This window comes from Ursus maritimus, unplaced genomic scaffold (assembly GCF_017311325.1).
Source record: "Ursus maritimus isolate PB19 unplaced genomic scaffold, ASM1731132v1 scaffold_2, whole genome shotgun sequence".
NCBI lineage: Eukaryota > Metazoa > Chordata > Mammalia > Carnivora > Ursidae > Ursus > Ursus maritimus.
The window spans coordinates 97,784,655-97,801,572 of NW_024424452.1; the positions used below are offsets into that span (position 1 = coordinate 97,784,655).

The following is a 16,918-nucleotide window of genomic DNA, read 5'->3' on the forward strand; positions in this document are numbered from 1 at the left end:
TTATTCAGCAATTCCACTTCTGGGTATATACTCAAAAGAATTGAATACAGCAACTCAAACAGATATTTGTACACCCATATTCCTAACAGCACTGTCCATAGCAGCTAAAAGGTAGAAGCAGCCCAACTGTTCATCTATAGATGAACACCACAACAAAATGTGGTGTGTACATATAATGAAATTTTATTCAACCTTAAAAAAGAAAGAAATTCTGACACATGCTACAACATGGATGAACCCTGAAAACATGCTAAGGGAAGTAAGCCAGTCACAGAACATGTATTATATGATTCTACTTACATGCGGTACACAGTCAAATTCACGCAGGCAGAAAATAGAATGATTACTGCCAGGGACTCAGAGGAGGAGAAAGAAAGCTGTTCAGTGGGGCACAGAGTTTCAATTTGGGAAGACAGAAAAGTTCTAGAGATGATGATGCTGATGGTTGCACAGAACAATGTGAATGTGCTTAATGACATAGAATTGTACACTTCAAGACAGTTAAGATGGTAAACTTTATGTTATGTGCAGTTTACAACATTAGAAAAAATTGGGGAAAAAACACAGCTTACCAGTTCCTTAGCCAAGTAATCTGCCAGAGTATTTAGAAGCTTGTAATATACTTCAAACCATGGCAGGTAACTGTAAAAAACAAAAAACAAAACAAAAAACAAAACAAAACAAAAACCTTTAAAAATGTATATGTATATATTATTTAGAATCAACAAAATAGATGACAAACATTAAATTTGTATTATTCCAAACAGCTTAATTCGGGATGGCAGAAAACAACTATACCCATATTCTCCTTACTGTTAGAGTGAAATTTTACATAGTATCTATTACTAGTTTTCACAACATAATAATGATCCAAAGTTCTATTATAAAAGTTATTCATTACACACTTCTATTTTATGTCTGCAGTGAAATTATTTAATCCTATATCATGGTATGCATGGTATGAGTGTACCAAAAGCACTCATAGAATAAAAGTTAACCACTGTAATAAAATATAATACAAAATAAAAACTAATTTTAAAAAGCTTTCAAAATAAAGACACAATCATTTTTTATTAATGATTACTAAAGTGAGTATATAATACAATAGAATTATGTGCCTAATTAATCAATTATTTTGAAACTGATGTTCAAGTAGGATGGTAAATTTCAAAGTAAACATCAATATAATTAACAGCCTATTTTAAAAATTTTAAAAAAACTTTAAGATATCAAAAATATATATAACTGAAAATTCATTTTGATTCATTTTACTAGATATAAATAATTTTTATGAAAGCAAAATACTACATCTAAAATCCAATTATACACAAAAAATCTGTACTCCTTAGTAACAAATTAAGTTATTAGTATATTTAAAATCTATCCAAAGGTTCAATTGTTTATTAAAATGTATGCTTTTCACATAGAAATATAGTAAACCACAAAAACACCAGTGTAGTTAAGTATCAACAAATACTCATTTTTTTTAAAGAATTACTGCAACAGTTTATTTTCTAAGAGAAAAAGTGTGATGCTTTTACTACATAACTGTATTCTGACAAGAGTACATGTATACAGCAGATTTAAAATTTAAAAATCAATGAATGGAGCTTAGAAAAACAACATTCTATCTGCATTTTTTCACACAATGCCTAATTTATTAATGGCTATGAAAGATGCTTTTTGATTCAAGAGTAACCTAAAGTCACAACAGAAGAACAGTTCAGTAAAGTACAGTATCTTTATTCAGCAAAACTGTTATAGAGTTATTTAAAATAATAATTATAAATACTAAGTAATGATATAAAAGATGCCTATGATATTTTTAAAAATCTACCAAATTCTCGTTAAATCTAGCATATTAAAGACATGCATTTATCTCTGTGCCCTTTGGAAATGGCACTAAAATGACAGTAAATGAATAAAAAGGGTATAAATTAACATGGACAAGAGAAATGGAGAAAAAAGCAATAGAGAGCAACATAGGTGAATGGTTTTGTAAAGATGAAAAGGAAACAAAGAATGATAACTGACTTAGCAAAAGACAGAACACCAAAACCTAGGTGCCAATAGGGAAAACGACCAGTAGCCAGTATATTTGCACCCTCCCTAACCCCCAAGGATCCTGAAACACTGATCTTGGAATCTCTCAAAGAAAAAACAAAACAAAACAAAACAAAACAAAACAAAAACTCTCAGAGGTCCTATTTTCTTAGAATGAAATCCACCACTGCACATAAAAAGTTTCTAATTCAGTTTAGTGTCTCTATCTTAAATATAAATGAAGAGTCCAACCACCAGATACTTGAGGAAATATATACATGAATGCAAACATAAAAGGAACTCCAAGTAAACACAGACAATACAAGCAACAGATGAGAACTCTACAAAGTTATCATTAATATTCTTAGGAGCTGAATAAAGAACAGGATGCTACTACACAAAATGAAATCTGAACAAAAAGAGGTGAAAAAAATTTTAGACAAGAACTTTTAGACATTCAAAATTTAAAAGTTGAAAAAAAAATTAAAATTGATAAAGAGATTAGAAACTAAATCAAGAATATCTCCTAGCAACTAGAATAAAGAGATAAACCAATGGATAATAGGAGAATAAATATTAAAATATCACAGCATCAATCTCAACAATCATGTAGCTGACTAACAGTAGTAGTTCCAAAAAGAAAGAAAAGAGGGAAAACAGGAATGAAAATTTCTTTCTGAAAGTTACTGGAAAAATTCCCAGAACTTTAGATATGAGCGTCCACATTGAGAGTGCCACTGGGTGAACTGTAAAATAAATGAATATCACAGTGAAATTCCAGAATGGGGGACAGAAAAGCACCTAAGAACTTCCAGACACAAAACAGGTAACATATAAAGGAATTACGTTCAAAATGCCACTGAATCTCTCAACAGCAACCCCAGAAAGTGAGAAGATTATGCCTTCAAAATGCAGAGGTTAAATCCTATTGCAACCTATAATTCCTTGCCCAGAGAAACTACCAATCAAGTGTGGGGCTAGATTAATAACATTTTCAGTCATGCTAGGACTCAAAAATTTACCACTTCTGTCCTGTTTTGGGGAAGCTACTAAAGGATGGCTTTGACAAAATGTGAGAGTGAAACAAAAAGGAGGAACACTAAGATATAGGAGACAAATCTAATCCCATGGAAGAACAGTTAAATCTAAGACTAAATCGTACAAAGATCTAAAGAATAACCAGTCTACAGACTTTGGGAAACCTGAAAATCAGAAGTTAGCATTGGTATTCTCAACCTTCATACTAAATGATTCAACTCTTTAACTCTAGTGCTTAGACAGCCATTCTACTATACCTCTCACAAAAAAAGAAAAAGATTACTATTTTTAAATTTTCAACTCAATACCATGCAAATTACCACATCTTATTTTCTACACTCATTATAACTCCATGAAATAATTTTCATGGAGAATGTCCTACTAAGACACACTACAATTCCTTGGACAGAGTGCCATTTCTTTCATTTGCAAGCATTTGATATTTGTATTTCAAATTTTAATGGACTGAAGAAAGTGTCATTTCAGGAAAATTTCAGTATGTCATGTAGTTCAGATCTGTATGTCCATGTAAGATGAGACTTAATCTATTCAAGGAGCATGCTGGTCTGTTTCTGTCTTGCTCTCAAGAATTTCTAAATAAAGCAAAATTTATTGATTTTAGATGGTTGCATGTCTACCTGTTAATCCTTATATTGTCATTTCCACCTTACTAAAATAATGTGGAGCCTTTTTAAACTTAATTCTTCTTCCTTGGACCACTATAAAAATAAAAATTATAATAAACATCTCATAATTATCTCGTAAGTTATTACAAAGTGAGATGATCTTTTTCTACATAAAATACCTTAACACTCTTCTTGCCTTGCATGTTTTTCTTTTTTAAGGCTTTTATTTTAATTCCAGTTAGTTAACATACAGTGTTATATTAGCTTCAGGTGTACAGTACAGTAAGTCAAGTGTTCCATACATCACCCAGTGCTCATCACAACAAGTACACTCTTTAATCCCCATCACCAATTTAATCCAACCCCCAACCACTCTCCCCTCTGGTAACATCAGATTGTTCTCTGTAATTAAGAGTCTGTTTCTTGCTTTGTCTTTCTCTCTCCCCACCCCTCCTTATTTTTTCCCTTTACTGTTTGTTTTGTTTCTTAAATTTCACATATGAGTGAAATCATATGATATTTGTCTTTGGCTTATTTCACTTAGCATTATATACTCTCTAGCTCCATCAATGTTGTTGCAAATGGCAACAGCTCATATTTTTTATAGCTGAATAATATTCCATTACACACACACATACCATGTCTTTATCCATTTGTCTATCGATGGACATGGGCTGCTTCCCTATCCTAGCTATTGTAAATAATGCTGCTATAAACACAGAGGTGTTTGTATCCCTTTGAATTAGTGTTCTTGTATTCTTTGGATAAATACCCAGTAGTACGACTGCTGGATCATAGAGTAGTTCTATTTTTAACTTTTTGAGGAATCTTCATACTGTTTTCCACAGTGCTGCACCAGTTTACATTCCCACCAACAGCACATATATTCCAGCGTTCTGGTTTTCTCATCCTTACGTTATTAGTTTTCATTAGTTATCTTCCCCTTTCAATTTTCTTCCAAATTGTGAAGATTAGTTGGAACAATTTTTCATAAAAGCTAACTTATATAGATAACTGTTTTTGAAAATAAAACAAATTGAAATAATTAATATTTAGGTTACTTCTCAAAATTTAATAGTTCTTATTTGTGTGAGGTATTTTGTGATCTGTATGATTACCACTATTTTTTATAATCTCCAAGAATACCACCTCTGGCTGAATTTCATCCTGGTACCAGGCTATGCTGCTCTTGATACAAGATATGCTAGATTTTGTTCTCACATTCATTCTCTTAATCATCAAATTCAACACTCAACTCTATTATGTTTATAGCACTGCTAGACACTGTCATGTTTTATAACTACCTCTAATATGATTTCATCTATAAATCAGACTAACATTATTTTTTTAAAAACTATGGCAACAAAGTTTATACTTGGCATATTTCTTGCAGTCATCTCTAAGGCTCCGTGATGCTCTGTTATTTCTATTTGGGCAATATGACTCACTGGTCAGTTCTATGTCCATCTAGGGAGTACAGAGCAGAAACTAAGAATGAGATTCTGTATGTTAAAATAATTGGAAGAACAGGGAATAAAGCTTCTTGAGCACTAACTGTATGTATTAAAACATACTAGGTACTTTGTATGTGTTATCTCATTTAATTATTAAAATAATGCCATAATATATAATTAACTAAACTAAAGTAAAACAATATATCCAGGGTCACAAAGCTACCAAATGGCAAGCCTGGGATTAGAACTCTGATCAATCTGATTGAGCAATATTTGCTCAGGGGTCCACTGTTGATAGCCTATCACCCAATGCAGGCATGCAGTTCTATAATATTCAGAATAGTCTTTGAATAAACATGTCCAATGACCGACATTTTCAGGCTGCTATATAAAGTATGACAAAATGTATTCTGGTTTAATCTTAAATCAGTCTACTTATAATTTCCACCCACTGAAGCAAATTCTATCTTCCAAAATTTGTTTATCTAACTAATGTTCAGAGCATTATATTTATGCCTTTTAAATTATATCTTGTTCATATCAGCAAATTTTTCAGCAGATAAAGATCTGTTTAATTCTTTCACCTAATGTATTAGTAATTCCTTGCAATTGTAGATTTTAGTACTACCTCTATGTTCATCACTGTGGATAAAAATTTTTAAAAGGTTATGGCCCACAATATGGTACAAGATCCCTCCCAAAATAACATGTCTATTTACCAACAATCTAAGTATGGTACTTTAACCACTAAGAGGACTCATAACTTCATTATCTATTGTCTAGCCAATATTTTTCTCTATATATAATTTGTTCATGAGAGAAAGTGGAACATACTCAAATTTCCACAGCACTGCCTGATACACCAGTGTCACCATAAAGAACTGAGTTTAGTTACACACAACATGCACTTGGTGAACATGTACTGATTCTTGGTGATAACAGCTCCTTCTTAAGACTACATATCATTCACATTTTTTAATAAAAACATCAAATATCAATGTGGAGCTATTCTGTAACCTAGTCATGCTCCTAGAAATGTCAGGGAAGCTGAGACATTTTCTGTTGCTAAAAAACAGCATCTACAGTGGAGGGTGCAAACTGGCTACTTGCAGACTGTCTCTAGCCCATGGGCATATTTTGTTTGGTCAACACCCCCTTGTTAAACTGAATAAACTGCCAACTTCTAAATCTGAGATAATTCACTTAAAAATCTGGATTTCTTGCTGCTCTTAAAAATCAAAAGAACTGGCAATACTGGTCACACATTTTTCACTCTATAACAAGTACCTAGAGTTGAGTAATGGCTTCTGTCTTTGGATATGGCATGTCCTATGTGGATCACCACACTAATCCCAACTTCTAATTGTCAGAAACTTAATCTGTATATTTCATTTGAATCCCTTCCTGGTCCCTGTAAGTAACTGAATTCACAACCCTTGATATGGAGCAACTACTCAACAGGAAGTCCAGCTCATTCTTTTATATGACAAAGAAAATGGTTTGGAGTACACAAAGTTGTCAATAATTCAAATATTTTAACAAGATTCCATTGTAAACTTTAAAGACAAAATGTGTAGCAAAATTAACATATATATTTTAAATGTTACAGTAGATTTATAAAACATTATAAATTACATAAGCTTACCTCGCTGGGTAAGAAATGTTATTCTCATGTTTTTATTTCTGTGGGTTTTTAGATAATTTTCTAACAATATATGTTCAAAGCTATTTCTAACTAATACATAAGCCCTTAAACTGATTAATTATCAATAAGTTAAAATATTTTTTCACTAAATTTTATAGACCCAAAGACAGTCAAAATTTGTTTTCTTACAACCAACCACAAAAATCCTAGAAAGGCAAAAAAAAAAAAAGATACTCAACATACTATAATGACTTAATTTATTTTACTTGAATCTTATAAAACTGAAAATGTTATTTCTTTAACAAAGAAGAACTGTGACTCTTACAGCCTTGCAAATATATATGATGTAAAACATTAAGACCAACTGTTTTTTAAAAAGGCAAGAGATTCTTTAAAGTCTAATTATAAGACTATTTCCTTAATTTTTTTGTAAAGACATAAGGCAAAACACAGAGTACATATAAAGTCATGAATCCATTTTGTGGCAGTAAGAAGACTTCCCCCACACGTGTGCTTCCACTATAGAGCTGATAAAACTTTTACATTCAAAAGTCAAAGGTTAAATAAAGGAAAGGAAATGTTTTTTGTCAAATAGTCAGGTAACCACTAACAGTCTAAGTGATCAGCAGGAACCTTAACTTATAGTAATCAAATAAAACTAAGGAAACTGCCTTTCCGTAGAAAAACGTCTAATGTCTAGGGGCTGTTTTTCTGTCTGGAAAATTGACACAAAATGTGTAAAATTGAAACATTCTGCTTCTAAGGGATTTGCCCAAAGGAAGAGTGTGAAAGCTTCAAGTTTGGTATGAGTTAAAGGGGGGGAGGAGCAGGAGGGGACTACAAAGGCCTAAACATCAATCTGTCTTCCTTATTAGGGTATTTCATTTTGAACCCTTGGCAACAATTTTTTAGTTCTAAAATTATGTTAATCAAATTAGGGAAAAAAGTTATTTCTTGCATTTTTGTTGGCCTGTGAAAGCAATTCTAAATACAAACAATGGCAAGACTTAAATTAATAATATCTCGGAATATTTTTGAAATCTTGTTAAGCTAGGATAGACATGTCATGGAAAGAGCTAAAGCATACAACCATGGCTGAAAATTCAAAATTAAACATCAACCTTTGCACCTGATTTTACCTTGTATTAAAAATTTTAACCATCCCTAAATGTATCTCATTTTCATTATGACTATCTTTAAGGACCTGAAATATTTTAAGCTTGGTTCAATATCAACAAAACTCAAGAGACATTTATATTTTTCATTTTAAACTTAGATCATTAAAATACAAACATTAGAAGGTAATATAAATGAAAAGATTTTTTTTTTTGTTAAGATACATTCAACCACAAGAGAAAAAAGTAAAGTCTTTAGCAGGATATTATAAAGACAACACGAGAAATATTAATTTCTATCTAAGAAACTTAAATCATTTAATGAGAATGGCCCCTAAATAATCAATCCGGTTTTATCTCACAATAGAATACCTAAGAATATTGTGTTTCAATAAAAACGCACTAATTTTGCACAAGAGACAACTTCATGAACAAGGTATTAAGATTTTTCATATTCAAAAGTCATAATATATTCCAGTTATAGATATAAGTAACTAATTTTAAAAACCATAGTCAGAAAGGAAATCATCTTTGAGCTAAATCTCAACTTCCAAGGAAAGAGAAAAGTGAAATAACCAACTGCCAGATTGCGCATGTGCATAAACTCTCAGCGCTTACAGGGGCTACTATGAAAGCCATAGCAATTTTTCCAATTTATAACTGCTTTACACGCATTCATTCATTTAGAAATTGTGACTAAAGACTACAATTAAGTATTTAGTTTCCTATCCAATAGAAAGATTTGTAAATGCATCTCCACAAATCTTACAGAAATGACAAGAGTAAAATACCAAAATTTAAGTAAATGTTATGTGTTACAAATACAAGTCCTTTATTTTCTTTTTAAAGCTTCTCTAAATCATCTAGATTTTCCTGAGTAAAACATATTAATTTTGTTATCAGAAAAACATAGTTGCAGGCATATATTTCTGTGTCTTGCTTATGCAAGTATTTAGTCATTTTTCTAAAATTTTAGCCCTAATAAAGGCTAACCTCAAGAAGCCTTAGAATTAAGGCTGAATCTAAGAAGACTAGGGTGCCCTCACAAAACTGATGCAAACATTACTCCAAAGCTTTGGACAGCCACCAGTTAATACTCAGAATACCAGCGCAGGTGATTCTCTCATATAACCCCCACAAGCAGCACAGTCCGTAACTACAACAGACACACACACACACACACACACACACACACACACACACACACACAGAGCCTTGTAGCCTTCAAATGAAGAGACCTGACTGTCCTAACCAATTCTGAATAGTTCAGTAGATAATTCTACTTTCCTTCCCTACTCACCTCAGAAAATTACTAGTTAAATTTCATGTCTTGGTTTTATACGGACACTAAACAAATTTTCTTCTACATCTTAAGGATACAATGAAAGTAAGTGAGCAGTGTTGAAGAAAAACAAATAATAGGAAATAAATTGTAGATGTAGTAGCATTTCTCCTACTATCTCAAAAAGCATTTCCAATACGTTAAACATTTTGTGTTGAAATTACAGAAAAACACTAATCTCAGGCTCCAAGACGGTAGCAGGAAAGTCATTTCACAAGATATATTTTTTCTCTTCCGAAGGTCATTCTTTCACACACACTGACTCCAAATTTCAAGGGTACAGAATGAAACGACCCTTTCCATTCTTAATTCTGCTATACCACAATGATCAACTGACCGCCTTTGAAGCGCCTGTAATAAAACACACTAGTAAAATAATCTATCCTGCAAACAGACCACATATTTTACCTGACAAAAGATGATCTAGTTAAATTTCCACAGTTTTAATATGCTATTTATAGTTCTAACATCTGAGAATTTTAGAACAGGGAAAAACTGATTAAAATGACTCATCCATTGCAAAAAATGGATAAATGCTGAAGTGTTTAAAGTAAAAAAAATTGGAGACCTATGCTTCTAGTCTTTTTTATAAGTATATACACTCATACATTAATATATAAATCTTTCTTACTGTTAGCTACTTTTTAAAATGGATACATCTACAAACATATATAAATTGTTCTTTACAATATAAGAACATGCCATAAATATTATTTTGACACTTCTCATCATTTCACAATTTTTCATAAACATTTCTCTGAGTTAGAGTCTGCATTAGAATATAGTTTTCCCCAATAAATAATATTCCATTCTGTTTGCCATTCATTAATATATTTATTCAATAAATATCTATTAAGAATTCATTATGTGCCAGGCACTATTATAGGCACTGGGAATATAATCCAACAGTGAAAAAAACAGAGTCCATTCTTCTGGCAGGGGCAGGAGGAAATGCTAGGGGAGACTGGGGAATGTACCAAAAATTCCTACTGAGGACATTTACATCCCATTATTTTGCTATTATAAACCATACTAAAATAAATGACTATTTACACCTTACTGATCACTACTGGGAATAATCCTGATATTTAAAATTCTAGAACTATAAATAATTGAGTCAAGGAGCATGAGATTTTATAAAACTGACTGATATTATTAAATTTTTCTTCTAAAAGGTTATGTCATTTTATAGTCTCCCACACAGTACATGACATGTTGGTTTCCCCATAGGCTTTTTTTTTTTAAGTTCATTTCTTTCAATCTTAACATGTTCATTTCTTTCACCTTTACTAAGGCTGAGCATCATTCATAGGTATATATGCTATTTAAATTTCCTCTGTGAATATATTACTCAGATATTTTCCTTATTCTTCTATTGGGTTCTGTGTCATTAACTTGTAGCTACTTATTATGTACTATAGCTATTAACTCTCTGTTACAGTGGGTTGTAAATACATTCCTACCAGGTTATTATTGGTATTTCTAATTTCCTTATTATATTTGTCATCAAACAAAATCTTTCATCATCATACAGGCAAAGATGCCAATCTTTTTGGCCTCAAGATTCAATGGTAGGCATATAAAGGCACTTATGACTACAGTAATCTTTATTTTTATTTTTTTTTGGGGGGGGGAAGGACAGAGAGAGAGGGAGAGAGAGAGAGAGAGAATCCCAAGCAGCCTCCATGCCTGGGTGGAGCCTCATGCAGGGCTCAATCTCACAACCCTGAGATTGTGACCGGACCCGAAACCAAGAGTTAGATGCTCAACTGCTGAGCCATCCAGGCACCCCTACAGTAATTTTTTAAAACCAACAATATTTTCTTTCAGTACATTTAAAGTTTTATCCTTTCTTTCAACAATTATAAAGTTAAATCTAAAGTGGGGGAGACCTGGTCTAGTTCATAGACAAACCTGGACCCAAAACACCATTATTTCCCTTACAACAGCACTTAAGAGATTTGTTAAAATTATTTTCACAGACGTACATCAATTACAGCTTAAAATAGGTATTTTCCTATCTATAACAGCTTTCTGAATAAGTTATTGAATTCCATTACATTTTAATTCTCTTTCACTATTAAAACTAAATAGTTCTCTAATTTTACTGGCTATTTTCTAAATTGGCTATTCTCAACGCAATACATTGCCTTTCAGGACAAAGATTAGGTTATGCCATTAAAATCATTAGATGGCAATCTTTTAAAAATTTCCTAGTAAAAAATAAGCTGGAGAATAGAATTTTCTCAATTTAAGACTCTCCTCTGTTTTTTTCATGAAGCTTTATTACCTATTTCTCATCTATCAGAAAGCACTGTCACATGACAAAAATAAACAAATACAAAAGGAATCTTTTTTAAAAAAAGATAAAATAACCAATAATGCATATTGTGAAAGGTTTTCCCTATTGGCATATATGATTTTACTTTTTTATTACATAAATGTATGTAATTTTCTGCAGGTAAAACTGTTCCTAATTCAAGAGTACTATGACATTCTGGTGTTCTTCCACATACACAAGTCTGATAACAATAACTTGATTACTGTAACTGTTTTAGAATCTGTTTCCTACAAATTAATGACCCCTGGTTTGGAGATATGAACACTATACCAGTCTTTCAGGAATTTAACAAATAGCTACAGTTCATTCTTTGTGTAAATATTTTTAAATAATATAGGCTTTCCTAAATTTAAACAGAAGTTTCTAAGAATGTTTATTCTATAAGCACATTTATAGGGATATTCTGAACATTTAGTAACTATTTGTTAATTATTTTAAGATTTTATTTATTTATTTACTTATTTACTTACTTGAGAGAGAGAGAGTATGCATGGCAGGGGCAGAGGGGGAGGGAGAGGGAGAAAGTCTCAAGCAGACTCCCCGCTGGGTGCAGAACCCAGTGCAGGGCTCCATCTCACAACCTGTGAGATCACAACCTTAGCCGAAACCAAGAGTTGGACACTTAACTGACTGAGCCACCCAGGCGCCTCACTATCTGCTAATTATTAATAGGTTCAGTGTATTCAAAGTATTTTAAAAGTTCAAAACAAAGACAAAGGTTCATCTTCTTTAATTATGGCTATTAGGAAATCATTTTGGAGGCAGTGGGGTAAAGTTATAAAATGCAGGTTCAAATATTACAGAAAACTGATGTCTCTAACTTATTCTCAATTGGGTCAGCAAAAACAACAATAAGAGAAAAAGAAAGACAAATAATTTGCATGTATGTGTGTGTGCACTTGGAGGGAGAGAAAGGAAAGAGAGAGAAGCATGTTAACAATTATGAATCTAGGTGATGTATACACAAGAGTTTACTGTAGTTTTCTTGAAACTTTTCTGTAAACTTGACCTTTTTAATGAAAAGATGTAAAAATTCACAGAGAAAAATTACAAAGCACCTACAGCTTTGGTCTTCCTATTAGGACAAACCTGCCTTGGGCAGAGCAGATAAGTCTACTTCCCTTTAAACTGTAGCTTTTGAACCTTCAGCATTAAACACAATGATAAAAGGAACCATCCTTACCCATTTTCCACGTGTCACCCCCACTCTCACTGCACAATTAACTGGCTTCAAATTATAAGAATCAACCTATCGTTTGAAGAATACTCTTCCAGATAAAACATAAGTTTTAAATGCAATTATTATCTAAATGAAAGAGTTGTTGCCTAAAGAAAGAAGGGAGGAATATCCACATTCTATTACGTATACTTATAAAGCAGTTAAGCATTTACTTTTAAGTAAAGATTGAAGAAAATTCTCCAACTCTAACAAATGTTCTGGGTAAATATATAACCTAAACCTCAAAGAATGGTATGAACATAGCTTAACAGCAAATGAATATCAATTTTATACCAAGTGGTCTTTATAACATTTTAATTATTAAATTAAATCTTATTTTCCTTTCCTACAAGCATTTCTACAGAATCTAGCTTGACCAATATCCATATTACAATCACAGTACAGAATCCTATATTTATGGAATACATCTGGATTTCTGATTCATCAAGATATAATAAAGGAAAGCTAACTTTTAGAATCCTTCCTTGTAAACAACCAGCATCTCAAATCCTAGGTCTACAAAAAAGAGACACATTCTTAACTACCTATTGAGTCAAGGCAAATGATGTAAGCGATTGAAGTGGGCTGGGTAGGACTTGTGGCAAAGTAGTCATCTCATGACACAACGAAACACCCACTGCTTAGTTCCAGCATACCGTTGCTACTGGGAAGTGCAAGACGAGAATTAGCAAGTATTACCATTTACCAAAAGAAATTAAAAACTTGAATTTTACACAAAATTTCACTAAAATTTATAAAGTTAGAGACATCTTCAAAAAATTTTTAAACACCATATGGCCAAAAAAACCTATCTCTTTAAACATTTTTGCCCAGAATCACCAGTTTACAACCTTTGCCTTAAAGCAGTAATTCACTTTTAAAAATCCAGGTCCTGGGTCAGTGATAGAAAGGAGCATGTATTAATTTAATTGATCTTTTTGCATTCTGTTTAATAGGTGAAATATAAACTATTTAAATTCATATCTTAATATTTAATTTTTCAAAAATAAACCCACAAAAACTAATCTTAAAAGAGCCAATTCTTTCAAGAAAAAATTCAGTTACTGCTCAATCTTTAAATCTAATTGATGCTCTCTGTAGAAAATAAAGTTATTTTTCAATTTACTTGTATCTAGAGAAAACAAGTAAGAAAAAATATTATATACATATTTTTAAACATCCTAAGCATAACAAAGTACAGAAGAAAGGCATAATTAATGTATTAATGCATCCAATTTTTTTTACTACAAATACTTACCTAAGGATGCACAAGCAAATTCTGCCTCCTGATGTGAGTCTGCAGAATCCAAATCTCTGTTTGCTTTCAATGTCTGTCAGTACAAACGTAAAATGCTGTCCGACTTGATTCTGAGATACTCTAAAATACAGCAATATTATAAAACTTTAATGTGTTTTTGTTTGAGATTTTCTTTTTTTTATTTTTTATTTTTTTTTTTTAAGATTTTATTGATTTATTCGACAGAGAGAGACAGCCAGCGAGAGAGGGAACACAAGCAGGGGGAGTGGGAGAGGAAGAAGCAGGCTCACAGCGGAAGAGCCTGATATGGGACTCGATCCCGTAATGCCAGGATCACGCCCTGAGCCGAAGGCAGACGACCAACCGCTGTGCCACCCAGGCGCCCCTGTGTGAGATTTTCTTAAAGAAAAACAAAGCAAGAATATATTTACATGCATCATTGGTTTCTTCTTCTCAATCAATTGGTTCTCGAATCTAGAACTATGTTCTAAAACTAAAGTGAGTGTGAAATGCGTAAACTAAATCATGAGCCAAACATCACATTAAGTTGTAACCCCTTATAGGCCGAGCAATTCCCTTAGTAGGGAATCCTAAGGTGTTTCACTGTAAGTTTACACAAGCCTAAAAGTACTTCTAAAATATTTCATACATCTGAAAACACAATTACTGAGACTGTGGAAGTGAGAAGTAAGACATGATGTTGGGTTCTGCTCAACTACAGCCTCTCTTGTCATATGGAGACTGCTTAGACAGCAAATCAGGCTGCTTCAGCATCCAATGGCAGCCACCACCACCTCTGTTTGTTTGTTCTGTAGACCTTCTCACCCAGCAAACTACCATAAAAATTACTACTGGCATTTTTTAGAATTCTCATCTAGAGCTACCTATATACTGAGAACAAATTTCCAAGCACAAAGAACACAATTTCTACAGAAAAGCTTACTACAAAAAATTTTAGCTAATTGTTGACCTAAGTATCATGATATCATTGTATGCGTCACACTGCAGTGTAAGGAGCAATATAAACCATTACACTGAATCTTTGTCACCATTTAAAATATATAAATACGTGTCTTGTTATTGGCTATCATCTTGCCATGAGACAACCATAACTGAACATCTGCTTCCTGGTCCCAGGATAAAATATCCATGACACCTAAATTTTGGTTCTGAAATAGCCACACAATTACGTAAAAAGAAGTAAGTGTTTACTACCAGTGTGTCAATACTACAAATTGTTTTCAATTGTCAGGAAATACTGCATTTCAAATGCTGAACATTTCACAAATACACATTTAAGTAGACGTTCTGCAAAAATTTTTACAAACTTCAAAAACAACCTCTAGTGCCTGATGTGCCCTCTAGTGCCCAGTGTTCACAATATACTTTCAAAAGCTTTTCTTCCTGTATTTTATCTTTGCTAGTAATTTGTAAATTGCAACTTTAACAAGCACAACTGATTCTCCAGGAAGGAGGTAAAACAAAGGATATCATTCATCAGCAATACTTATTAGTATCAATTAGCCTCATTCAGAAGGCATTATCTTTAACATTGTAAAATTTCAGATTTTTACTAATCTTTAACAAAATATTTTCTGAAAATAAATTTTCTCTTAAAACCCCTCATACCATACTCTTAAAAAAACTGATAATAGGGTGTGAAAATCACGTGAAAAACAATAAATGATCTGTTTTTATGCTCAAAGGCCTATATATTCTGTGAAATTCCAACTACACACAGGTAATACTCTATTCATTCAGTATTTGTTTAGTAAAATACAAACATAATGAGATTTTCAAAACTGCTGGGAGGATTCCCTGCAGCCTTCCATAATATTGCACTATTTCTATACAGCTATTCTTGGGAGACAACTAGCCATGAGTTTTACAATATCACACAGATGGTCTTTTCAATTAGGGTGAAGTGAGATAGAAACCAGGATATATACATCTAATTTTAAAAGACACAATTCAAAGGCTCTGATTAAGGACACAGTAATATATTTTTTCTGCAGGTGCTTACAATATGTACCTGAAGAACAAAAGGAAGAAATGGAACCTTAAGACTTCTCCTAACTGGCCACAGTGGAGAAAACAAAAGATATAATAATGTTAAAAGGCTTCTTCCTTTCGAATACTATTTAATTTTGAAACTCTAGTCCTTTTGTTGTTGTTGTTAGGAGCAGTGAAGAGAACGTACATTTCATTTTATTAAAAAAACACATGAAACAATTTTAAAGTGCTCCCTAAGATGAGCTGAAGTTACTGTGAATGACGGCTTATACTGTACCTTTCAATGTCAAAGGGGAAACAGAACTTGGGCACGCTCTGTAGTACTTCCTGCAAATGCAAATTAAAAAAAAAAAAAGCTTTAGAATATTTAAAAGATGCAGTTAAGACTTTTTCTTGAGACCTTTCCTAGAGGGAAAAAAAAAGTTTTGTTTTGTTTTGTTTTAAGAAAAATTGCACAGGTTCTTAGACTAAAATAATTGATTATTAAAAAGGAATTAAGTTGGTGCTTTGGCAGATTGCACTGACAATGCCACGGAAGCCCCAGGAGGGAAAGGCCTGGCCTGAAGGGTATTAACACCCTTCACATCCCCGCTGGGATTCCCTTCAACAAGGCCATATGGATTTTACAAGAAGCACCGCACCATATGGGTAAGCTACGTCTGCTGCTACTTGTACCACAGACTAGCCACAGGGACTTCTGACAGATCCTGGCTCAAAAATATAAATGTTGTTTCAATTAAAATGCAGGCAGAGAAAAGGGAATGAAGCTGGCAGCAGCATGAATTACTGAGAGGTATAACAACTCTACATGTCCCATAGTAAAA

General features: G+C 32.6%; 1 protein-coding gene across 2 annotated transcripts in view; it reads right to left on the bottom strand.

The window, feature by feature from the left end:
• DENND1B (DENN domain containing 1B) overlaps nt 1-16,918 on the bottom strand; it is a 243,457-nt gene that overhangs the window by 133,954 nt on the left and 92,585 nt on the right. For both annotated transcript variants that reach the window (XM_040636412.1, XM_040636411.1), the window contains exons 4-6: nt 16,372-16,421; nt 14,082-14,201; nt 573-642 (exon numbers count right to left, since the gene is read on the bottom strand). In XM_040636412.1, the coding sequence (XP_040492346.1) occupies nt 573-642; nt 14,082-14,201; nt 16,372-16,421 (240 nt within the window). The remainder of the gene's footprint in view (nt 1-572; nt 643-14,081; nt 14,202-16,371; nt 16,422-16,918) is intronic.